The 27,069-nt window shown below is 42.6% G+C and overlaps 1 protein-coding gene across 2 annotated transcripts in view; it reads right to left on the bottom strand.

Annotated features, from left to right (window-relative positions):
* Positions 1-27,069, bottom strand: part of CRYBG1 (crystallin beta-gamma domain containing 1) — a 108,006-nt gene that overhangs the window by 17,650 nt on the left and 63,287 nt on the right. For both annotated transcript variants that reach the window (XM_028509694.2, XM_036024535.1), the window contains exons 3-12: positions 23,317-25,672; positions 20,670-20,717; positions 20,455-20,573; positions 17,732-17,897; positions 15,388-15,527; positions 7,174-7,300; positions 4,380-4,415; positions 3,550-3,704; positions 2,670-2,796; positions 2,436-2,581 (exon numbers count right to left, since the gene is read on the bottom strand). In XM_028509694.2, coding sequence (XP_028365495.1) covers positions 2,436-2,581; positions 2,670-2,796; positions 3,550-3,704; positions 4,380-4,415; positions 7,174-7,300; positions 15,388-15,527; positions 17,732-17,897; positions 20,455-20,573; positions 20,670-20,717; positions 23,317-25,672 — 3,420 coding nt within the window. The remainder of the gene's footprint in view (positions 1-2,435; positions 2,582-2,669; positions 2,797-3,549; positions 3,705-4,379; positions 4,416-7,173; positions 7,301-15,387; positions 15,528-17,731; positions 17,898-20,454; positions 20,574-20,669; positions 20,718-23,316; positions 25,673-27,069) is intronic.

Here is a 27,069-nt window from a genome sequence, read left to right as displayed (position 1 = left end):
TTTGCTTCATGACCCGAATGGCTACTTGCCCTAGAAAGTTTCCTTTCCAGCTATACTTCAAACAGGCCCCACACTTCATAATGAGAACACATTATGATTTGAGTATCTAAAGGGCTTGACTTAAACAAAAACCCACAGAACAAGACTCTGAAAAAAGTTGTTTTTTTTTCTGACTTTGAGCATACTAAGAAAGAATGAACCAAACTAAATGCTTTGTTACTGGGAAGATTAAAGTCATTAAAATAATTTTTCTTTGACACTATTAAAAAGGAACAGGTGTGCATTTCTCCCTCAGTCTTGGCACAGCTCCACCTTCCTGTCCCACAGGGCCTGGCTCAGGGCTGGCTCCCAAGTCTTCCCTGAGTTCCCGCTGGCAATCAGTCTCCCTGCTGTGGGTTCCCAAAGCACTTAATCCCTATGTCTTTTGTAGCAATAATTATGTTTCATATAAATACTGTAACTTCTTTGAGGACATAATACAATGCTGTGCACACACACCTCAATAAATACTTGTCAAATGACCAATGAAGTGCGAGGAAGCAGGTGGCCCTGGCACACACAGAAGCCTCCCACAACCACAAAACTGAAAAGGAAGTGGTGTGCGTACACACACTCCCTTCAACGTCCCCCAAACCCAAACTCCACTGCTACAACCAGAAAAAAGCCAACGCCAGGAAACGCTACTAGAAATGACTAAAAATAGAAGAAACATGTAAAAGCAACATTATTTAAAGGCAAGTGACTTCAAATGAAGAAGGGCTGGATAAAACAGAAAGATGGGCTCCGGTACCCACTGCTCCCACTCTGACAGCACGGTCTACATAGACGCCCCAGGGCAGCTCGCCCCGCCCTGCGCTTCCTCCTCCAGGGGGCGGGGCTCTGACTAACTGAACCAACACACCTGGGAGCATCAAAATGTACAAGCGTTTGCCCACACAGGCCTAGTCACTGAATTTTCCTTGTAAATAATTATCTTTAAAGGCGATCTGAAAGTCACAGATGACTCCTGCCATCCCAGTCCTTTTACCCACTGCAGACTCTCAAATGTTAGGGCTCCAGAACAGGACCCCGCAGAAAGCATTTGCTGCCAACACTGGAAGGCCCAGAAGTCCCTGATTCATGCCACCAAGGTGGGGCCACAAGCAACAACTACACAAGAATTGGGTGAACGTGACTCACAGGTCAGGCATACCACGTTGTAGACACATCTCGAACTTCCAGGGCGCGTGTGGAAGGCCCCGTGAAACACAAAAGCATTGAGGTTAGAATGACTCAAACGGCCTGTGTCAATACTCCTGACATAAAAAAACCTAACATCAGGCACTTTCAACAGAATCAGGGTCAAATGATTTCATATAAGAATACTGTTGTTCTTAATATATTGTAACTGACATCATCCTGGATCGTAAGAATAATTGTAGAACTCCTTTTAATAGACATTTATAGACTTGCTTGTGTGTGTGTGGCTATCCAGTATTTGTGCCCATTCTTTCTGATGTTCTTTGAGAACTGCTCACCCCAACTATATATAGGCGCCTTCAGGACTGAACCTGTATCCCGGCTGCAGCGATGACCACGTAACACAGCCAGGGCCAGCTCCCTGGCTGTCGTGGCTGATTTGGGCAGGCGCACCCAACTCAAGGCCACAGAATGAGAGTCACACCTGGAACTCTTGTGGGAATGAGAAGCTCTCCTCACTGGAAGGAGTAAGGTGGAAGAACTGAGGCCAGGTGATGCGCCACCGGCCACCAGATGGAAAGGGCCTGCCTGATGTGAGGCCAATGTAGAAAAAGCCCAGGCGAGGGACAGAGAACACAGACAGAGGCCAAGTTCTGAAGACAGAGTCTGAGCCCCAGGACCCAGCCACCACTGAAGCAAAATCTTCTCTAGGACATTGTAATTATGTAGGCCAATAAATGCCATTTTTGTCACTTGCATCCCAAAGAGGCTTGACTAATCATGCTTCAATAAAAACTTACCTTAGCATTAATAAAGCATCCAATTGCTAACTCCAGGTACACTGAAACAACTATTTTTATGTCAAAAGAAGAGTGAATAAATACAATGGGGCAGGTGTAGGTAGGGCCAGAGGAAAATGGGACGGGACTTGGTCCCAACCACAGGCTTCTAATGTCAAATCACTATTATTATTTCATTTCCACCATAAGAAACTTGACACCTTTCCATACAAAGGGAAGTAGATCTGTACAGAATTCCATCATAAAACCCCAAAGCCTACACCAATGTTACCTTACACATGAAAAAAGATTATATGAAAAAGAGTTTAAAAAGCGGTTTATGGAAATATTGTGGCAATTGGTATTAAATGACTGATTTCGTGTTTAGTTTAATTCTCTGTGTCAGAGTAGGTATAAGTGTGGCACAAGCCAAGGTAAAATTCATCTTTAAAATCCTGACTGGGTCATGCCACTTACACTCCACTCAGCACATTAATGGACTGTGTCTTCACTCCGTATCCGGTCTCCTTTAAATTGGCAACAATTCCTAATATGTCAATACTGGAACCTTTGGATCCTAAGTTCTTCTCACTGTACATTATCATGTGAGCATTGGAAAAATCCTGTTGGAAAAAAAAATCAAAATTCAAAGGCTAGCCACTTATTTTCCCCAAACACCAAGTATTAGCCATTAGCTTCTCTTCAACTTACACCTAATATAGGTCGCAAAGACTGGAGGTCCCCGCTGTAACCGCCCCAGTCTTTCCAGTCCTTGTACTCTCCTTCTTCAAGCAAATACTGATGGCCGGCGAATCCAGGCTTTTCATAGGCAACCCAGCTGCAGCAGAAAAGACAGGAAGGAGTAGTAGTTCTCATAGAGTTAAAATGTTCCCAGTGTAGACATCAGTGTCACTGACAAATACAAATAGTTATAGAGCTAGAAATGGACTCCTGCATTAAGACTATCGCACTTTTTCTCTACAAGAGACTGGGCCCCAAGGCCTAGAGTGGGGCCCCCGGGGAGCAGAATGGTCCCAAGGAAACAATCTAAGAAACACGCATCCATGTTCTATAAAGGAGGCCGGGGGAGTGTATGTGTGTGCGCATGCACGTGTGTTTGTTTAATAAGAACTGACTCCGAAGGACATCACCAAATAAAACTGGATGTTTTTCAAACAGTAATCAAAATCTGTACTTTTGGCTATTTACAAGGCCACTTGGAAGTGTACACTTTCAAAGGAAATGTATGAGATATATAAAGTACAAAATACGATCATAATAAATAAAAAGCAAACTAACAGTTTAATAGTTTGGACCAAAACATCAGTACACAAGATTGCAGATCTGATCAATCTGGATGGGCCAACATATCAGCCTTGCTCACCCCAGAGCAGCAGCTCACACGGCTGACAAGCCCAGGTCGCAACTGGCTGAGAAAAAACATGTTTGAAATTCTTTGCTGTGCAATCTGGATGGTCCCGGGAGGGGGGAGGGGAGGGATGGGGCGGGGCGGGGGAGGGGAACGTTGTGTGACTTGGTCGCAGAGGGAGAAGCGCAATCCCGACAGGCCCGGGTGGGCGGGGGTACTCACATGCCGCGGAGCACCTTCAAGGACCCCACCGAGGCGAGTGGCGCAGGCTCGTCAGCAGTCTCTGCCGTTTCACTCCCTTCCGCGATAAAACTACACATTTCCATTTCTAATTCCATACATTTTCCCTCAAAGAAAGGCTTTTCATAAATAACTACCTGTAATAGAAATGAGATACACCAGTAATTTCTAAGGAGCTAAATATCACCATAGCTAAGCGTTAAACCAGTCATTTTAACAGCACGAAGTCCTGGAACACAAATTAAAATGTTCTCATCGTGGTTTTGAAAATTAACTAAATAACAGTCTTACAATTTTAAAACTCAGAATTCTTTTTCCTGATATGCTAGAGCCCAAAGCTCAGGTGCAAAAGACAGTTATTAATAATTGGTGTTTGTTTCAACGTCTACAACTGATATTTAGAACTTTGCTTAGGCCAAACTACAGAACCAGAAGATTCTAAGTTGTTCTAAAAACGGGGAAACGACAGATCATACTCTGCCTTGGATGTGGGAAGCAGAAAGAGCATTTGTGGAGCAGGGAGCACTTGTCCTGGAAGTTCTTTCCTGGCTGGCTGGCGAGCCTTGACACGCCCTGCCGTGAGCAAGCACAACTACAAATTACAGATGTGGTCCAACCGTGAGCCCGAGAGCCAGGCTGCGTGTGCTGTGGGTGACGACCAGAAGACTTCCGGCCGGAAGACGGCACGTGCAAGTTGGGACAACTCCCTTTGCCTGCAGTTTTGTGCCATGAGAGTGTGCTATAAAAACCACACAAGCATTCTCTTTATGGAGATGGACTGGGAGTAAAATTTAAAATATATATAATTTTACCTTTGGATCTGAAGGGAATTCAACTTTACGGCCACCCTGAAAAGAAAATAACACAGTAAGAAAAACGGCTTGTCACTGATACATTACCTTTTTATGTTACACGTGGCCGTCCAGGGTAAGCCACAGACCCTCACAGTGAGATTACATTCGGGGTGTTTGAATTTACGTTGACACAGCTCTGAAATTGCCAACAAGGCTGATGAAGACGTGAGAAAGACAGTCTAGAGCAGAGCCTCATAGAAGTGGTGTATAAGCTGCATCTACATGTTAGCTGTGTTTTTAGACCCAATAAGTTTTAGTTGTTGTTGTTTTTTATTTAACTTTATTATATTTTCTTTCCTTCACTGTTTATTCCCCCTATATCCTCTTCCATCTCCACCCACCCCCTACCCCCAGCAGTTACTACACTGTTGTCCATGAGTTCTTTCTCTTTGTTCCCTCCTTTGCTCAATCCCTCCATCCCCCACCCCTCTCTGCCCCCTCCTGGAGCTATCATCCTGCTCTCCATCTATGGGTCTGTCTCTATTTTGCTTGGTAGTTCAGTTTGTTCATTAGGTTCCACCTATGAGCGAAATCACATTTTTTTAAAACTGAGCAAATTTCTCAAAGCAAAATGACTATGTTTCACTTCTCTTAAAAAGCAGTCCTAAGATCTGACATCTCTGGATGCAAATTCTCACAGGCAGCAGCCTTCACCTCCCAAACTTACTAACTCTCCCCTGTGCCCATCCTCCAGCTGGACACGGCTTGGGTCTGCCTTTCTCCACCCTCCCACAGTTCAACTCCCAGCCAGGCTCTCTTTGCTGCCTGGCCCTGGAGGCATTTGATTTTGCAACCCACGGCTTACAAATCTGCTGGAGTTCACCCAAGTTCACAATGTGATCTGGAGGACTCTTGAAATAATTAAACTGTTAGGTAAAATTTGAAACATCCCAAATGATGGATCTACTGTGCTTGTTACGCTTTTATAATAAAAACTTTTTTAATTCCTCAAAACTCACTAAAAACAAAACATATAAAAGGTATCATGTAGAAATATTAAACAGGGTAAGAGGTCAGAAGAATGTTTTTCACCAATATGTATTTAGCAGCTTTTTAAGAAGTACAGCAGAAGATGCTCAAATGAACTGTAATTAGAAAGGAATGTGGTTGATCTTGTCAACAAACCTGAGCTTTTACAACCAAGTAAGTGCCCTTTTCAAAAGTAATCTGACTTGAATGCCATACATTTCACAGTTTTGTAAATTATCACTAAAAACTGCCTTCTAAACCAGGGTGAATGCTCTGATACAGTCACAAAACCAACAAAACTTTGTTCTTGGAAAGTAGATGTAGTTTTAGAAAAAAAGCCCAAAATCACGTGCAGTGAGACCAGTAAACACTCAGGAGAGTAAGCCACAAGCTTTGGGGGAAGGGTAAAATTAAGATAAAAAGTTATCTTCCTGAATTTCTAATGTATTCAAACTGACTCAGAAGACAACCACAAAGTGGAATTTCAGAAACATTTGAAAGGAGAACTCCCTCGCGTCTCGCGTGCTTGGGGAGTGCCTACCACATTGTAGCACCCACTGCGTTCCACACGGGGCCAGGTGGTTGCAGCCTGGATCCTCCCGAGGCTCAGAGTCTCACACAAGAACCAGACAGAGGACAAGGCGCAACACAGGGAGGGGTAGGGCAGAGGAAGCACGGGGTCCTTTCCAAGGCACATGCTTGGGAAGACAACATTCATTTAGACATCCAGCCCAGTGCCCCCAGAGCTGCCCCCCAGCCCAGCCTCCTGTCACTACAACTGGGCTGGTCCACAGCATGCCCTGCATTTTCCCAGCCCTGCCTGGCTCATGCAGTGGATTCTATGACAGATATCTCCACTTAAAGTCACCCATCTAAGGCCCTGGCCAGGTGGCTCAGTTAGTTGGGGCATCGTCCCATACAGCAAAGGGTTGCAGGTTCAACCCCTGTGCAGGGGAAACCAATCAATGTTTCTTTCTCACATTGATGTTTCTCTCTTTCTTTCTCCCTCTCTCCCTTCTCTTCTCTCTCTAAAATAAAAAAAAAAAAAAAAAACATATCCCAAGTGAGGATTTAAAAGATAAATAAATTTTAAAAAATAGCCCTGGCAGGTGAGGCTCGGTTGGAGCATCATCTTGTGAACCAAAAGGTTGTGGGTTCCATCCCTTGGAGGTGGGTTCGGTCACCGGTCAGGGGTGTAAGAGAGGAAATGGATCAACGTCTCAGTCGATGCTTCTCTCTCACATCCATGTCTTTGTCTCTCTCTCCTCCTTCTCCCTCCCTCCCTTCCTTCCCCTCTCTCTAAAATCAACAAGCATGTCCTCAGGTGAGGATAAAAAAAATAAAAGATAAAAATAAAATTAAATCACTCATCTAAGACCCAACTTGATTCATCCTCTTAAGTATCCCCTACTCTGTCACATCTCCCACAAGCTGGACTTTATCTGTCCTTTCTCCTCCTTTTCCATAAAGGTTTAACTCTTCGCTGTCTGTACTCCCTAAACCTGCTGTGGGCTTAAGTAAGCTCTGTGCCGGCATCTGGGGCCCTGCGAGGCCAAGAATGCCTTGAAGACAAAGGACATGGGCCTCTCTACATTTTTCCAACTGTAGCATCTAGCAAGTTATCCTTTCTATTATTTCTATCTAACACTAAGTTCTATCTAATACATATTTGTTTTTAAAAGTCTACTTTATTGCTTCTGACTCACATCCTATGACCTATTGATGTCAGGCTGGCAAACAAAAAAAATCACTGACTCTGAGAACAGTTACATTTCACTTTTACCATTTTCAGAGGCCGCATGGATCCAATGAATGCGACGTCCGTGTTCCAGAAGGACAAGTCAGGGTACTCGCCAGGTTCCAGGATAAAGGGGACACCCTGAAACCCAGGCTCTTCATAAACCAGCCATCTAAGCACCAAGGAGGAAAGAAACAGAGACAGTTCGTCGTTATTTTGGTGGTGCACAGGACCCACTGATGGGCAAGGAAAAGAATAGGGAGGATGTGGACGGACCTGGACGGTGTACAGTTACACGCAGAGCAATGTTAGACATTGAGGCGGAATAAACCCTTATATGTGCCTGTTCTTAAGAGTCTTCGCTTGTCGCTGTGGCTGCTTTTGTCCCCTTATTTTAATGATCATGAATTGCTTCAAAGTGTAAACATCTCTATTACTCCCAAGTGATAAAAGCGCAGCTGACCCTCAAGCAACTGCAGTTACCTCGTTGCTCTGTGTGTCCGTAGAGAGGCCCTGGCTGGGAAATCTGAGGCTGTGTTTTAAAAGGCAACATTTCATTTGTAACCAAAGAATAGATGCCCCATTTACTCATTTGTCACATTGTCAAAAATTAACAACAGCTAACATCCACCTACAGCTGGATAAGGAACGCCGCACAGAATTCCCTCTAACCCTCACAACAAAGCGATACGGAAGGAACACCGTTGTCCCCATTTTACAGAGGAGGTCAGGTAAACTGCCCGAGGCCACGCAGCTGTAAACTCCAGAGGCAGGGCTGATCCCGCTGACTCCAGACCCGGGCTGGAGTCACTTTCGGATGGCAGTTTCTCTCATTCCAGGGAGTGCATGTAATCTCCCCTGTTCACTGAGTAATCCATCTCCCGATGACTCAGGATCACCACTGTGAGCATGACAATGCACAGTGCTGTCCTCGAGGGCTCTTGAAGGTCGTGAGGCTACTTACTCCCAGAATGCAAAGCTTTGTGAGCTCTTGGATTTTCATGGCTTTTCAATATCACACTTTTATTAGGCGTGTCAGCTGTAACTTCTGCGTCAGGGGCCCAGCAGCCCTCCCCTCCCACAATGTGCTAGAAACCAGGAAACCAGGAAATCACGTCTGTTAGAACTGTTTGTAAAGACAGGACACAGTCTTATCAGTTTTCTGCTTCCTGGGAGGGTTCTGGGAAGGTCAGGTGGCTGGAGAAGTGATTTTTATATGAGGGCTATTACATTCCTCTCCATAAATGAACTCAGAATTCTCCGCGATCACTCCCGCTCTCCAGCTCTTGCCAGTGTCCTGGCCGGGCCCTCTACTGTGTTCCCGGAACACTAGGCCAAAAGCGGGGTGCTGGAAATGAGGTCACTCACCAGCAGATGGGTCTGATTCTCCCTGCTCTTTGCTTTTCTCTTGCTCCCAATTTTGGCCCAAAGGCCCATTTTTTTTTTTTTTTTTGGTGATAGTTTTTGTTAAGGATTCCCTAATTATACAGGGATTTACAATCAAAATCCTACTGAAAACTAGTCCACACACACACGCAAACTTGACAGGCTGGGTGTGGTGTACGTGTGGAGGATCAAAATGCTTCCAGTGTCGGAAGTCGGGGCGACTGTTACAGTGGCAGCGAGGGGACAACCAGAAGGAGGCATGTGAGGGGGTTCTGGGGTCCTGGTTGTGTTCTCTTTCTTGATCTGGGTGATGGTTACACTTTGAAAATTCACTCAGCTTATACACTTATGATGTACAAATGTTACAGACACTTCAACAAAAAAATCAACCCCAGGGAAAAAAGAGGCTTATCTTATACTACCACTGCCACTCCCCTGAACCACACGAAAACAGGAGCCAAAGGAGTGGGGTCCTGTAGCCCTCCTTGACGTTTCAGCACAACAATGAAGGGTGCATTAGATGTATTTCAGAACCCGGTGCTCTCCACACGCTTCACGCCCGAGGTAAACAGCGGCAGTTCGTCATCAGCAGTGCTAGTCAGCTAACAAGCCCAGGGCCTCGAAGTCTGACTCCTCACAAGTGAATGGGCTCAGGTTTTCATAACCACAATGGATGGCTCATACACAAGTGACTCCGAGGCTTTGAAATGATGCTGACCCAAGTACCAGCTCATTAAGCCTTTCTTTCCTTTTATAGTTTGAGTTCAGAGGGGATTTATTCACCCAACGCTAATCGCTTCACTGCCCTGGAAGCATGTGACTCTGTCACCTAACACCGACAGAAGCAAATCACTGGGGTGAAGAGGGACGTGCTGACAGACAGCATGAACTGACACACTCGGAAAGGCCGCTCTCCTGAGACCGCTCCTCGGGGAGTGAGCACTGAGGGCCTCCCGGGAGCCACACGTCTGAATGTCGGGTGGACTCTGGAGTTTGCAAACTCATTTACAGAGTGTGATTCATTTTTCCTAAATTCTACTCCAACAAGATAGTGATTCATTTTTCCTGAATTCTCTTCCAACAAGATGCATTATTCATGAGGCCCTCAGGAGTGGGGAAACTATCTCCGGGCAGTGTTACTCAGTTTCTAAAGGTGCTCTTTTATTGTCCTATGTAGTTAGGTAATGGGTTTTTGCCTATATTATGAATATGCAGTACAACTATAAAGTATGGGCTTCTTAAAAAAAAACTAACAAATGTATGCATGCAAATAAATATTGTTGAAGTAACAACAATGTCCATTTATACATTTATTTTTTCTATTCTTGTTCAAGTACAGTTGTCTCCATGTTCCCACCACCACTTCCCCCCGCCCCACCCACCCCACCTCCCACCCTCAATCCTACCTCCCTTTGGCTTGGTCCCTGGGTCCTTTGTACATGTTCCTTGACAACACTTTCCCTTCATCTATTTTTTTAAATAAACATATGAAGTTACTGCTTTAGAAATGCCCTTTAAGTCACAGGAAAAAAACTCGTCTTATCTTGTTCACTAGCTCTTAAACCAAAAACAGAATTTCCAGCTGGACCCCAAGTGTTATTCTCCAGACGTGGCTACAGTGAATGTTGGCTATTTACAGAAACCAACAGGGGACTCGAAAGTTTACATATGAATGTGCCAACTTTGAGGTTGTTCAAAAGAAGGTGGCCTATGAAGTTCAAAGGGAAAAATGTACTTTACAATGGAGAGGTGAGGGAGGCACCACATTTACCAAGCATTCCAGCTTGGTATCGTGGGTGGGGAGCTGGCCAGCACGTGCCACCTTTGTGATGTAACACGGATACTGTATTTTGTCATGTGTAATGTGCACTTTTGCCCAAATATTTGAGGGGAAAATAGGGATGCGCATTATACATGGTTATAATGATTACATACCACGGGTATATTACTGGGTATGACAATCCCATGTATAATGTGCACAGAAATGCAGGTGTGCATTATATATACATGGCAAAAAGTGGTCTGTGGCCATAGCTTCATGAAGTATCCTTTGCAAAACCATTCACCCTGTGTCTGATCATACATCTAGACCCAGCCCCTGAAACATAGAAAATTCAGGCAATAGAGGAACAAGTTTGTTGGGAACTGCCCTGCCTGATTTTAGGAGCTGTAACCCCCGCCAATGCTAAGGCTGAGGGAGAGACCTTGGACCATAAGCCACCAAGGAGACACAAGCTTATCTCCCTGGCAGGAGCACTGCTTCTGATCCTTTTACTTCATCCATAACTGGTTCCCAATGCTTGGTTGGTTAGCCAATGATGGGTAAGATTCCCCAAGGGGGGAATGACCAAAGGCAGGCATGACCACGTGGGAGGCCCCCAAGGAAGGACTTTGGGGGCTGTAGCAAAAGGGGGTGATGGGTCCTCACCCTTCGCCTTTGACAGAACCTGAGTCCTCACTGTCTGCGAGAAATCTCCGAATCTCTTGGCTGCCTTACTTCCCTTGCTCCACCTAAGCCTGAAACAATGACAGAGGGTGGTGCAGCCCTATGCTGGAAAGGCGGGGGGGGGGGGTTCCCCGGGCAATCAGGCCTAAGAAAGAATAAGTAAAATCCTGTGAAACCTGCTTTGTTTAGAATGTTCTCAGTTAAATGGTGAGGGTCCAAACAAGAAGTTAGTTTGTTCCTCAAAGTGTTACAGCTCTTTAGCTATCTGACCCTGACTCAGAATAGGCCCTCAGAGTTCTTTGTTATCTATTGTTTGATCCTCACTGCCTGGCAATGATTAATGAGCTTTACCTGAATTCTTGTGTAAATAAACCCAATAAAAGCCTATGAGGAACAGGCTCCTGGCCCTTCTTCTTTGAAAGATTGGCCACCTTTCCTCCCAAAGCAGATCATGTCTTGGTAGACTTATTCTCATCTGTGGTGGTTGAGGGGGCCCTATGGGCAGAGCCCCCCCGCCACAAGTTAAGTGATATCATGAGGAAATAGAGACGAACCCGGAGTGTGGCACATTCTCTAAGACAGCTGACCCGAATGCCTTGAAATGCCAGCGTCACGGGAAACAAAGAAGGGGGTCTTTCAGAGAGTAAGAGACTTAAAGAGACAACAGAGTACGTTTATATGAACTTTGGCTCTTGATTACTAAATAATATCCATAAGAGACATTCCTGCGACAACCGGGAAAATTTGGTTATGGGCTACAGATGAAATATCATCACCAACGCATTGTTCGTCTTATTTGATGTGACGAAGACAGTTATGCAGGAGAATGTCATCACAAAGAGATGCAGGGTGCAGTATGTGGGGATAAAGGGTCATGGCATCTGCAACAATGGCAGATTATTAATTTTTTAAATACCTACCCCAGGACATTTTTTTCATTACTTTTAGAGAGAGAGGAAAAGACAGAGAGTGAAACACTGATGTGAAACATCAACTGGTTGCCTACCACACGCATCCAGACTGCGGATCACACCTACAACCTAGGCATGTGCCCTGATGGAGAGTCACACCCACAGCCTTGCGGTTATGAGTTGATGCTCCAACCAATGGAGCCACACCGGTCAGGGCACATGCCTAGGTTGTAGCCACCAAAATATTAATTATTAAATCTAAGTGGAGGGTATATAGATGTTCACTGAACTGTTTCTACTTTTGTTATGTCTGAAAACTTTCATAGTAAGAAGCTGGGCTCTGATATGGTACACTCCACAAGGAAATATAAACAGTGAATATTATATAGTAACAAAAAGAAAAGACAAATATCCTCATCGATATGGGTAATCTTGGAAACAATGCAGGGAAAAAGGAACAAGCAACAGGGAACTTTGAAAATATTTTTATAAAATTCAAAAGCAAGGACAACTAAAATATTATAGGGACAGACGCTATAGGGCCACTCTGTAAAATAAAGGCTTAAGAAGAACACAAAATTCCAGAGAGTGGTTACATACATGGGGAGGGGTCTGGAGGATGGGACCGGGGTGGGCTGCACAGGGTGCTGCGGCCGCATGGGCAACGGTGAGGGCCTGAGTCGGGTGGTGGGCACACAAGGGTTTGTTTCATCACTAGGCTCCATAATTCATATATACATGTACATTCTTCTATATGATCAATTACTTCATAATAAAATAGATAAAACATATTTGGCTACTAAAAAAAACTGTCCCTTGACTTCAGAAAACCTGTATTCTAGTAACTGTTCTGCTAACAACTAATCCTAACGTTGAGGAAATGACCAAAGCCTGTCTTCCTTGGTTAAACAGATGCTCTTTATGCTTCCTTTGAAGTTTTAAAATTCTTTGTTTCTTATGAGAAATATACCCCCCAAAAGATGTACCCTTGCCTCTGTACATCTTTCCTATGCTCAACAGAATAGGAAAGAAAACTGTATCTTGAAATTATTCCTTTCCCTAAGTAAAAATCTGACAAGTCACACCCTTGTTTTGCATAAATCTCCTAATGGAATTGCTGAAAACGCCTCCCATAGCAAAGAGCTCTCTGACACCAGATCGGGGGGACTGGTGCTCGGATGGAGGCAAAATGAGCTCGGGTACTTATTGTCAGTGACTTCTCCTGACCCATCAGGATTCCCCTTCAAGATCTGTAAAAGCACTAATGACCTGGTCCCATTGCTGACCAAGCAAGTTCACTGTGCCCAAACTTTGAACTGACATCCAAGATAGCTCTCTCATCTCCTAGAGGCAGCAGCAGTGAACAGCCAGGAAGAAGAGGCTTGTGCTGTGAAGCCCATCACAAACGAAAGCTATGACAAGTGTGTGACCACCACCCATGAGACAAGTTAAACTTACCCTCAAGGTAAGAAATGTTAAATGAAGCTCATTAGGCTCCACACAGCCCAAGCCTGAGTCAGGACACCTTCCGCTTATTGAAATTAAAACATTATGGCAGATGCCTAGTTCATTTTTTTCTAAGGAAAGTCATATTTCTCAACACTCATACTTTAAATCTCACTGATGGCAAAAGAATTAAAGGCAGTAAGAGATGAGGACATTTTTTCTTTTGTTTAGATTCCTCCTTTTCTTTCCAACCACTAAATATAAAACTGCCCGCGGCTCTGTTCTTTACACTCACTCCCTTTGACATCTCACCCAGCTCACGGTTTAAAGCCTTCTCCACGCTGACACCTCCTAAATTTATGCCTCCAGCCTCCCTCCGGAACTCCAGTCTCAGGGGCCCAGTCTCTTCCCTGCCCTCTGACTTCAATGTCCAGCTGGCACGTCTGACTTCACTTCTCTAAGACTGACCTCTGGAATTGCCCTCTTCCTCCTAGCCTGCTCCTCCAAGTCTTCTTGAACCTCTATTGATATTTGATTGCAGAGTTTTTGACATATAGAAGAGACAGTAACAGTTGGGTTAGTTGGGGGGAGGGGCTCTTTCAAACATCAACCAAAAGAACACATTTAATGAACTAAAAAGGTGACCCCCTTGAATAAACGTTGTGACTTACGTTCATGTTTCAAGATTCCAACAAAGGCCGGGGGCCCAAACCCTAGACGTTTCTCAGCTACTCACACCTCACGTACAGCCTGTCACAGGTGGTGTCAGTTCCACCTTCAGAATGTACCAGAATCTGATTGTTTCTCACCAGCACCGTCGCACTGTCTGAGCCACCAAACCCTCTCGCCTATGTAACTACAACCACCTCCTAACTGGTTCTTTGCTTCCTCCCTTGCCTCATCACAGTTTATTTTCTACAGCAGTTAGAGTGACCTTTCTAAAACACATGTTAGATCACACTCCTTCACGATTACCCATGCCACTCTGAGAAATCCAAAATCCTTCCCAAAGCCTAGAAGGCCTGACAGGACCTGAGGCCTCTTGCCCACCAACTTCCTCCCAGCTGATTCAACTCCAGCCATTGCACCTCCTACCTGCTCCCCACACAGGCACACGCCCAGTAGGGCTCTGCAAATGCTGTGCTCCCTGCCTGGGCCACCCCCTGCCCCTCCTCCCTCAGACATCCCCAGGGCATTCCTCCAGGTGTTACGCCATTCAGACCTTCCCCTGACCACCCTGTATAAAAGAGCGCTACCACTGTCCCTCTTTATAATTTATGTTCCTTGTAGCACTTACCATCTGATACATTACGTATGCATTGTCCTATGCATATCCCACTAATAAATATTTTTGTGCATTCTCTGAATACATGAGTATTTATAGGTTATACATTACCACTGAATGTATATTATGAATTTATTAGAAAACATGCAAAAAAATCTTAAAAGGAGACGATTTGAAATAAAATATAAAGGAACATTAGCATCCAGGTTTCTTTTCCCCACATCTACATGGACACCTTTCACACGTCGTGTGCTGCGCACTCCACGTTAGAGTCACCGATCTTCTGTGCGGCAGCCTGCCCTTTCTGTCCTCACTTCTGCCCCACCTGAGATAGTCCCATTTCCTTCAAAACACTCCTGCAGTTTCCTGTGATTTGTGAAGTCAGCATCCTAGGGGCTTTGGACAGCATTGTGTGCAAATGTTAAAGGAAGTACCACGTGTATTGGCCTCTCTCCCGCCTGAAACACCAGGGGCACATGCTAAGAATTACCCTTTGAATTACTCAGCTTTGAATGAGTCAGGCTCCCCCGTGATAAGGAAATCCCTACATTAAACATGCATTTTCCCCCTGCACTTCCTGCAAGACATTGTTACTGTTTGTCAGAGCTGTACAAAAGAATCAGCATGCTATGTGCCTCAGTAAAAAGAAAAATACCAACCCTCTAGTCAATAACTTCTTAAGAACAAACAGATCAGAGACAGAACATTTTAAGTCTTCTTTCCAGTGCAACACCTGCCCAAAAAAGCTTCATTAAAAGTGTGTTTAAAGTAAAACAAACACTTACGTGCCCCAGTGCACTTTCATGGAAGATGTCTTCTGCATTATCCCAAACCCCTGCATTTCTTCAGTGTCATCAAAGTAGGAGTTCAGGACTCCTAGCCCTTCTGGCTCCGTAAATAAGTCAATATGACTAACTCTGTAATCCTGAAAAAGAAACACATATATACACACACAATAATAATCACACCATTTATGTAACTCTACAGTGAGCTCAGCTTTTCAAACAACTAACATAAGCTTTACCTACACACAGAGCAGCAGTCATTTCGTCCCTTTCCTGTTTTCACCCACAACGGAATGATACGTGCTCTTTTGAGGAAGACACACTGTTTTCATCGTGTGTCTGAGTTTTACTTTCAAGCAAAGATCACCAAAAATGTATTTCGTTAGAGTTCTGGAACATATTTATTTCTTTCATCCTCACTGAATGACTGCTTGGCTTTCCTCGGTGACAGGAGTTTCAGTCACTTGTTCTGATGGGTCCACCCAGCCCCGAGAATCTGGTCTGCAGGGTGGCTGTGTCAGGAGTCGTCCTGGGCTGTGGTTCTGTGCCCGGAAGTCCCCTGTGGAAACTCTCCCCACTATGACTGAACCTCTGTGATGTTGGTTTGGTCTAAGTTAGTGCAAAAGCACAGTTAGGGTGATTACAAATCTCTGCACTTTGATTGCTGTTCCGTGCCCTGCATGTCCAACATGGTCTACCAAACATTCTTCAAAGGCCTCTCCTGGCTGAGGGCCTAGGTGCTAATCAAATCTTTTCTAATATTTGATTGCTGAGTTAGGTGAACTAATGTACAGAAGAAACAATAGCACTTGAATATTAGTTCAGGGGAGGCTCTCTCAAACATTACCAAAAGAAGCAAATTCAATCAACTTCTTAAAAATATACATGGCGACTTATGTTTGTGTTTCAAAAAAGCCATAAACACAATATGTAAAAATGATAACAATAATTTATGATATATCAGGAGCCATAAAAGTGTTCCTACCTTTTAATATGACACCCTTCAGAAAATCACCCCAAGGAAATAAATCAGAAATGTATAAATTATTCTCTGCGCAAAAATGTTCATGGAGTGTTATTTGAAAGAGTAAAAAACTAGAAGCAACCTTAAGTTCCACAGAAAGTAGAAAGAAAAATAAATAATAGTACTTCATTGCAATGGAAACCCCAAAGGATGTAGTGACATGAAAAGCATTCATTTGCCTGCTATTCTCAGGCAAAACGGAGGCCTCTTTACCAATACACTTCGTTTCCCTTCCCCACCTTTCTGAATACACCTATTCTGATACCTCCCCCCAGCTGCAAATCAATGAGGGATGTTACTGATGGCAGTGTGATCTTCAGAAAAATGGTATGGAAAGAGGAAAAGGACTGAAAACTAAAGTGTTAGGTGGAAAAAAAGGAAAACAGCATCATGCCTGTACTTAGATTACAATTACACAAAAATACAGATTAGATTATGACTAAGACACAGAATTCAGAAAAGTTCATGATGGTGGGATTTGGATGATATTTTAAAACACGGCTGCATTACCAATATTATTTGAGCAATAAATAAAAACTGCAGGCAGATTATTCCACTAACTCTGACATTTTAAAAAGAGCTTTCTCATGTCTTACTCAGGGTTATCACATCACGCACTTACTTAAAAACTCTCACTCATCCTTAGTCTTTCTTGGTTTAGAACATCCCCTTTCTCCCTACTGCATCCCAATATCCATCCCTACTATACACAAAAGTGCATTTTAACTTTCCACTTGGAAAACACCCTTAACTATATTTTTTAAAGGTTAAGAATTGTCAAATCCCAACAGCCACAAAGAAAGACTCTGATACGAAAAGGAACCAAGGAAATTTTACCCAATCCTTAAAGTTGCTTCCAATACCTAGTTTTTAAAACCCATAAAACTCCAAATTGAATTATCAACTGAATTATTTTTGGAATATTTATTTTTCCAAAATAGAACTCCTATGAGCCACTTGAGGCAATCAGAACTCAACCAAAAAAACTAAATTAAAAATAAAAGAAAAATCTGTTCATTCAGAACTCATCAAAACCAGGTTATTACATGACATACATTGGAGAACTGGATGGGAGTGGGGGCCAGGAGTGAGAAATTAACCTTCAAGATTTATTGTGGAAAAAATAACTAATAAAATGGTTTTTTTCTAATTCATTTAAAGTGTACAGCTACTTTAATTATAGAAAGTAAATCCATAAACATCAATCAATTTCTTTCCCCAATGACTTATTTCATAAAATGAACTTTTCTCTCCTGGCATTCAATAACTAAATATATTAGGTGGGTAGATGGACGGACCCTGGATTTCCCCATGACCTACCTTGACTACATGTCTCAATGAACCAATCACCACAGGCTTAGCAGATTCTTCCTCCTCTTTTCTTTCCAAAATATCTTCTGTCCCCCAGAGAGCAGTAAGTTCCAATTCTCCTTCTTCTAAGGGGATGGAATGCCCCTCAAAATTTGGTTTCTCGTACAAAATCCAACTAAGCATAAAACACAGCACAATTGTTAGCCAGTTCTGGTGAGAAAGGTTTAGCTTACTCAAATATTCTGGCTAATAGCCACTATATATACACACGTACACACACACACCATATATTATGGCCAACTCTCTAACAATGAAAGTGTATAATCTCTCCATAAAACTAAAATTTACTAAAATTTGGACTCTCACAGTTCCAAAATTATATCAGGATCTTAGAGAACTTTTCACTATCAGTATTAATGTTACAGAGGTACTAATGTCAGTAGAATTGCCAGTCAGTAGAGACTTGTAAATAGTAATACATTTTTGGGAATGCCCTGCCTGGTTTCAGAAGCTGTAACCCCCACCAAGGCTAAGGCTGAGGGAGAGACCTTGGACCATAAGCCACCAAGGAGACACAAGCTTATCTCCCTGGCAGGAGTACTGCTTCTGATTCTTTTACTTCATCCATAACTGGCCCCCAATGCTTGGTTGGTTAGCCAATGACAGGTAAGATTCCCCAAGGGGGGGAATGACCTAAGGCAGGCATGACCACGTGGGAGGCCCCCAAGGAAGGACTTTAGGGGCTACAGCAAAAGGGGCTGATGGACCCTCACCCCTCGACTTTGACAAAGCCTGAGTCCTCACTGTCTGTGAGAAATCTCCTAATCTATTGGCTGCCTTACTTCCCTTGCTCCACCTAAGCCTGAAACAATGACAGAGGGTGGTGCAGCCCTGTGCTGGAAATGGCGGTTCCGGGGCCATCAGGCCTAAGAAAGAATAAGTAAAATCCTGTGAAACCTGCTTTGTTTAGAACGCTCCCAATGAAATGATAAGGGTCCAAACAAGAAGTTTGTTCCTCAAAGTTTTATAGCTCTTTAGCTATCTGACTCTGACTCAAAATAGGCCCTCAGAGTTCTTTGTTATCTATTGTTTGATCCTTACTGCCTGGCAATGATTAATGAGCTTTACCTGAATTCTTGTGTAAAGAAACCCAATAAAAGCACACTGAGGAACAGGCTCCTGGACCTTCTCCTTTGAGAGATCGGCCACCTTTCCTCCCCAAGCAGATCATGTCTTGGTAGACTTATTCTCATCTGTGGCAGCCAGGGGGGCCCTGTGGGCAGAGCCCCCCCACAATACATCAGCTAAATTGACTTTTACTGTAATTCCTTCTCTTTATATGTGTAGAAATCACTTCTCTTAGAAGGATTTAAACTTACTATTTCTAGTCATGCATGTTAATAGAAAGCATTTTTAAAATATCCTTCACAACAATATCCAAACATTGAAGAAAAACTTCATGTCAACACAGGCATGGGCAAAAGTAGGTTTACATTTGTTTGTATGAAAAAATAATAAATAATAATACAAGAATCAACTCTATTTTGTGTACTCACAACTGTAAGCCTGCTTTGTCAAACCCTATATATAACAGTGCTGTTCATAAATACTTACACTTCCAAGAAAAGAGAAAAGACAACAAAAATTGCAAAAAAAAAAGAAGCACTATTTTATTAAAAAAAATTTTTAAGCCCTGGCTGGCATAGCTCAGTGGATTGAGTGCGGGCTGCGAACCAAAGTATCGCAGGTTCAATTCCCAGTCAGGGTACATGCCTGGGTTGCAGGCCATGACCCCCAGCAACCGCACATTGATGTTTCTCTCTCTCTCTCTTTCTCCCTCCCTTCCCTCTCTAAAAAATAAATAAATAAAACCTTTAAAAAAATGTTTAAACAAAAACTCTTAGTGTTATTTTTAGTCCTCAAATTTAAGAACAAAAGCTAATTGAATTTTCCTAATGAAAATATTGACTATATAGGAAAATCCAATAAAATACCTAAAACCTTATAAGAAAGATGCTGCATATTTAATCAAATGGAGACCGAAAGAAAAGCTTAGTAATTTTTTAAAACACAAATATCTAGGGCCCTATCTCTTTATTTCAAACAAGTTTATAAATTGGTACCAAAGATAAGTATTCATGCCACATAAGTAATCTTTTTTACTGCTTTTCTTAATTCTACTTCCTGTGTATGCTCTAGAAGCAATTAAGCTGGTAAAATGATTTTTTACCAATGTCTTTACTAGCTGTTATCAAAAAGTTGGAAAGTAACTTTTAACTTAGTCTTTCACTACACCTTTATTTTAAAAGTTAGCAAAATGTCTTTTGCTAATGTCTTTCTCATATGGAATTTAAAAAATTCTACCACTGTAACTAGTACAATTCTTATCAGCCTTATTGAAAATTCAGAAACCAAAAGTATATTATGGACTCCAATGTTCACTAGTCCAGACCAATGTTATGTGGGTTATATGGGAAGAGAAACCCACGCTGCTCCACTTTTCTGATTTTTCTAGCAAAGAACACGTATCACCCCTATAATCAGAAACATGACTAAAAACCATATTTTATTTCTCTGTTATGAATTCCTTTTATTACTCATTGTGACTAGTATTTTCTGCCCTTTACAGTAAAAAGGGAATAATTTTAAATAAGGAATAAGAACCAAAAAGGTAATTAAAAATGTAAAACATAGAGACCCCGTGAGTCGGGAATTGGAAGCGCCATCCTCACCATCCTCGGACGACTTTCAGGAGGACCACGGGCGAGAGGCTCCACGAGCTGCAGTCCTCGGCATCGCTGAAGACCTCGATACACTCCTCGGAGACATCCGGCTGACTGTAGATTACTACCTGCCAGGGAAGGAGGGGAAGGAGAGCGAGGGCATTTCTTATCGTGCCTCATCAAACCAAAATAAAATCTAGACTAGAAACAGGAAATAATCTTACCTTTCCAGGTCGGGGATTGATTTTACTTTGGACACCTCCTCTAAGCATCTGTAATCAGATGAACAAAAACGCAACAAGTAATTAAACTTTGCATAACAGTCCTCTTTTCTCCTCCCGTGACCCTTTGAGTAAGATCATATTCACCTCACAGTTTATCAGTTTTGAATCTAGTCTACCTTTATCTATGCCAAAATTGTATTAAAACTCTCTGAGTCTATATTATTAAGAGCTTCCCCTACCCAAGTGAATTTGCCATTCCAATTTCTCCACATTTAAATGCCTGGGCCAGTTTCACCAATTTAGAAAATGTAGGACTCGAGGGTCAGCCCTGTGTTTTACCTGAATTTACAGAGTAAGACCTCAGCAGATTATAACTCAAATAATCTCGGTATCATCTCAAAGAGAGAGAACTACAATGTATTAATCACTTATCTAGAATGAGCTGAATTAATTTTATGTATTCATATATACACACCTTATTCGAATCTATAAATAGTTTTTTCATAGTAACATCTACCATCACATAATAACTACTAGTCTAAATAAAAGCCTGTTTATGGATTATTTCACAATATACATTGCACACAGTATATTTAATCACTCCCTTTTTGATAGATGAAATATGTTTTTATATAGCTACAAAACTAATCATTTTCAAGGCCATGTGACAAGACCAGTAAAACCAGAAATACATCACTATAAAAATAGTAATTATACATGTAAAAATATTATAAAACACTGACTACTTTCAATGCTGACCAGGATGACTATTTTAAGGACTGCCTTTGATCTGATGTGCAGAATGGAGTATGCCCGAAAGACCAGAGGAAGGCCTCAGTAGAGCATTATTAGAAGTCACAATGGCATTTACTTATTTATATGTACACATTAGAAGTACAGAAGCTGAAGCAAAAGCCTACAATTTAAAAGAAAATTGGGTAATACATGGAAGATAGAATAGTTAATATAATCAACAAAGCCCAAAACCTAAAGGAAAACAAAGGAGGTGGAGAGCACTTTGTTCCTCCTCTTCACCCCTTTGGCCTGGTTTTTCAAGGGATTCCACAGGGAAACTGTATACTCTGTTGTCATGCTCACCAGAGTGTTGTCAAATAGCAGAAGCAATCCAAGGATAATCAGAAAGGGAGAGTGAGGCCGTGATGAATGGGAAGTGGACCAGTGGAAATTTTGTGCTTGTCAGAAATACTTAACAGCTTTATGATTTCTGAGAGCTACAGACTGATCGTGTAGGTGGTCACATGCAGTAGCAGTTCCCAAAGTGTAGTCCAAGGACCCACGGAGGGTTCCCAAGGTACTTTCAAAACTATTTTCATAAGAAGAGGAGGGTATTTACCTTTTTCACTCTTGTCACCTCACAGTATACAGTGGAATTTTCCAGAGGGTCCATGACATCATTGCCATGATGGCTAATGAAATGTACACTTGTGTGTTCTTGAGTTTTATATTTTTGTTAGTGTTCATTTCTAATACAATAAATTCTGACAGGCATAACCTATGTGAACAAAAGCCCTTTGGAGTCTTCAATAATTTTTAAACACAAAATCATCCTGAGATCAAAAATTTGAAAACTTTTGAAAAGATGGATCTGAACCTCTACTGGAAACCCAACTATGTTTTTTTGAAAGAGCTTCCGGAAGTATCTTCTATGATAGGCCGGTAGCAAAGCCAACACAACAAACTGAAACACGTCCTAATGCCATATGCACAGGAGGAAGGGGGCAAGGTGTCTTCCGCTTGGGCGAACTCTTTTGAATGCTGGTCTGCACAGGGCAGATGGCCTGTTCACAGGGTGGGCCACAGGAGCAGAGAGGCCCACCACGTGTTTGGGCTAATGGCACTGGCCTCTAAACCTTGTAGCCTGTTTTCCTCTCTCATTGCCCTCTCTCAACTTGAGTGTCCAGCTTGGTAACAGAAAAGCACAAATTCACATCAAAAACTGAATAAAGGAAACCATGTCAGTGGTCAGATAGAAGAAAATGCAGAAATCATCATTGTTGCTCAAAATCATTTCTTGCTGCCCTGTGTACAATTTTAAATGAAAGATCTAATGTGAACCAAAATTTTTTACTCCTCCCAGGCTTTGCAGGAGAAAACACTTCCCTGATGAAAACTAATTCCAAATAAAGAGAAAATTCTTTCTCCAATGCATAACATATACATTTCTTGCTACTTATGGAAAGGAATAGTGAACCTCACAGCACAAGAAAAGGGATTAGGAATAAGTAGGGGCTTTTTCAAATAAGGAAGCTGCTTCACAAATCTTCGAAATTGTATCTATAGTACTTAGCATTTTTATGCAAAACTAGGTAAGAAAAAACATCTTGTCTGTCTCTGAATCTCAAGGTACTTTATCTATACCTTTTATAATATGGCATATAAATTCACAAGTACCTTAAAATATCGGTAAGTCATTTTCCCTGCTGGACTATGAATACCTTGAGAACAGAATCTAACTTTTTCTTGGACCTTAGCAGGACCCTTGTACATAGGTTTCCAAGTATGTGGTCAATGACTAAAAAAAGGACAAGCATAACCATTTCTAAGAGAATAACATGCATTGCTCATCACCCCTCTCTCCTCTCACTGTATAAACACCCCAAAGAAATGATCACATGTTGCTACTTACTGTTGGATCTGATAATGACATTCCAGGGAAAGAAAGGTTTGAGTCAAACCTTCTGGACTTGAAAAGACCCATGAAGTCGGTGTCACTGTTCCCATAGTTCGGCAAGCTTGATGTAAGAGTGCTTTCAACGTGGTTCGCTTTTTCCGGATCTTCACTGTTCTTCAGTTTTGAAAACTCAGAAAACTTAGTTTCTGGCAAGTGTAGGTTGCTTCGTGAATCCAGGTCTTTTTGGGTTTCCTCTTTCTGCAGGTATTTTTCCATGTAGCTTGGACTTTTCAAACCTGAATGAGATGCATTTGACGAGTCGAAATTGAAGACCTTTAGGAAGCTGTTGGGCGGAAGGTGTGGCTGTTCTCTATCTGCAGTGCAGGGTGGGGCACCCTCGGCGACGGGCTGTGACGCAGAAGACCGAGAAAGAGAAGTGTTCTGAGAAGAGCTGAAAGTTGTGGTCATGGTACTGACTGATGTTACCGAGGGAGAAAAGATTTTGTCTTGTGGTAAAGAAGACAGCATGCTTGAGAAAAGTGCACTTTTTTCTAGCCTGGATCTCTTCACTCCGCCATTTGTGACATCCCTGTTCTCTTTGTCATTTATTTCTGGAGTCGCCAGAGGGGTATCTTTCCCATTAGTGTGAGCCTGTGAGGACTTGAAGAGGATACTCTGCTCGGTGGACGTACGTTTGGGCCTCAGTGTGGATTTTGTGTCTAGATTCTGCATCAGCTGTAAGGCTGGTGACATTTCTGGCTGGCTACCCTTCTTCTTCCCCAAACCAAAGGTAAACACGTTGGGATCAAACACCTTTTCCAAATTGTCCTCATGAATAGGAGGCATGAAAAAGTGAGGGGTAGGAGAGTTTGGCACTCTGGCTTTCTTTTTTTTCTGAGGCACACAAACTGTGCTGTCCATGTTTTTGATAATTTCAGTGAATTTTTCCATATCTGAAGAAGAATCAAATACACTATCATCACTACCAGCAGAAACGTTCAAGACACAGGCAGGGCTGCTCTGGCCATTCACAACATTTTGATCTGGCCTTTGAGGAGTCTCTAAATGATCTCTGCTGGCAGGGGAGTGAGTGGGACTGGAACCAACCACCAGGGGTGTTCTGTTCTCCTGACTTGGAACCTGGATAGACAGAGTTTTCTCTGATTCCAGCGGCATGACTGGTGGGCCAGATTTTGCTACGTGTTCCTCTTCGCAATGAATGTGTTTGGGTGGTGTGCTCTTATTGCCCAGGACTTCCTCTTTCTGGGGAGCACAGCTTGCAACGGAAACCACTTCAAGTTCATTATTGTGACAACTTGGCAACTGCACTTCTCTAACTTCAGTGCTATCGGAGATGATGTGGGAGCTCACATCCTGGGTGCTCTCCACGGGAAGAACAAAGGACCTGACCTGGACGAGGACCTTGGACGGGCTCTCAATTCCCACAACTTCTGGGCTGTGCTCTGTGGACAAAGGAGGGGTTGCTTCTCCCTCTCCTCCAAGTGTGGAGGGGGGCATTTTCTCATGATCTGGAAGAGACTCAGGCAAAACACCTCCACTATGGTTTTCTGACACTTTTAGATCAGTGCATGGGAAGTTGCTGATGGGAGCTGCAGCACATGTGTCTTTGGGAACAGCCACAGGAACGGGCACAGGCAGTGAGCAAGGCTGCTTACATGACTCAGCGGGGGGCTGTGAGTCAGAAGGTGTATCCTGTGGCCTTGGTGCAGCTGCTGGTGAATCTCTGGCATCAAGAATGGCAGGAATGTCTTGTGCTGTTTCAGTCATATTCTCAAGGACAAGTCTTTTGCTGTCAGCAGCCTTTGAGTCGCCCTCTCCTAAGAGCTTGTGGTCCTGGACAGAAATCAGAGCAGCAGCCTCTGGTTCAGATGGGCAGCCAGCATCTATGTGAACATCTGCCTGGTCACCCTGTTTAAGCTCAGAACGAGCAGCTGGATCCTGAGTAGGCTCACCTTCCATGCCTCTTATCCCGGGGCTGCCGGTAGCTGGGAGCATCTCCTCTTCAGGGAGAATAACTTTGGTTTCTGCAGAGGTTTCCTTCCCCACGACACCATTCTGGTGACGATTTGGCATTACTTTTTTTTCAGGTTGGTCCATCTCCTTGCCTTTTTTGGCTAAATTCAGCTTCGCCCTCCCGACAAATGTCTTGTTAGAGGCAAGGGTGCTCCTTGTGCCTCGAATATCAGTGTGTCTTGGGCTACTATTTGCCCGTTTGTTTTCGAATAAGGAGATTTTGGTGGCAGTGTTTCCTTTGTGAACAGGCTGGCTGAATGGATTATGCTCATTTCCCAAACTGTCAAGATTCTTGGGGTTTTTAAAATTTAGTTCCACGTGTTTGGGCTTGGCAGGGCTGCAAGAAAAAAGCAATATGACAAAGTTACTGACCTAGTTTGAAAAAGTGAACATACCAATTTATTACAAAACCCATAAAAAGCCAACATCTTTCTGAGATGTAACTTTGTAAAATATGAAACTATTTTAAACAATCCTAAATACACTATTAACTATTTTTAATCGATGTTTTTGCCTTCCATGAGGGATGAGAAAATTACGTAACTAGGAAAGTCTAGAGGTAGGAGGTTACCAAGTTTCTCAAGTGCCTAGTAGGTTCACACAGTGCTTGACACTAGAGTTAGAAAATATTTTAGGGTCTGAAGAACATTAGAACAAATTTAAATATTTAACATGCTTCCAGATTTTAAATATGTAAGTGATTTCTCTAAACATAAACTGTAATTTTTATTTTGCCATAGCTTTTTTTACATCATCTCAAAATGCTAGATTATAAAAAATATTTATTTATTATTTACTCTTGGGATATTGTATTTCCTTCATCCACCCCCCATAAAATTTTTCTCTGATTATATAAGTATGCTCACTACAGAAAATTTGGAAAATATAAAGATGAAAAATCACTCATGATCCTCCACTCAAATATAATATCTCTGTTAACAATGTAGTGCATATGTAGCCTTTTTATATGCAGTTAAATATTTTCAATAGCATTAAGATCATTCTATTCATAGAATTTGGTATCTTGCCCTTAAAAATAAGATTGCTTAACCCTATATTTAACAGAAAAATCATCTGAAAAGTTTTCTTAATGTCTGCATAAGAGCCCATCATTTGAACATACCATAGTTCACTCATCAATTACTCAACTGTTGGTTTTGTCACCATTTCTTGGGCAGAGGGTCTCCCCTCCCACTCTTGTGTCTTGGGTATAATTGCCCCCAGTGGTAATCATAGGTCTCCAAATGTACACATTCTTTCTTTCTGATAAACAAAACGTTCTCCGTTTGACATTAGCAGGCTCTGGTCCTGGCTTTTACGCTAACTATATGTGTGCACTTGGTCAAGTCACTTTAGCTCTCTGAACTCTACCTTCCCTATCTGTAAACAAAAAAAAACTAGAGAGTTTAGAACAGAGTTGGTTCCCCCTCCCCTAAATGCCCCCTCCCCTAAATGCCCCCCCCCTCCAGTTATGGCTGAAGTAACCGTTGGAATTCCCTTCAAGGGTTGCAGTTGTGGACAGTGGAGACTGAGGCATGGGGCTCTTGGCCAGCCACCCTCCTTTCAATAAGAATCACTCTTACTCATGTGTTTTACACATCACTTGTGCATATGCTTTCCTAGAAGAACGGTCTCCAAAGCTAAAAAACAAACAAAACCCAAAATGTCCAAACCATTGGTCTAGTGGTTTATAAAATGGAGGAGACAGTAAACACTAAAATTCACTGATTTCCA

Source organism: Phyllostomus discolor, chromosome 4 (assembly GCF_004126475.2).
Source record: "Phyllostomus discolor isolate MPI-MPIP mPhyDis1 chromosome 4, mPhyDis1.pri.v3, whole genome shotgun sequence".
NCBI lineage: Eukaryota > Metazoa > Chordata > Mammalia > Chiroptera > Phyllostomidae > Phyllostomus > Phyllostomus discolor.
Note: the sequence above shows the minus strand (reverse complement) of the source record. Positions and strands in the feature narration are given on the sequence as shown.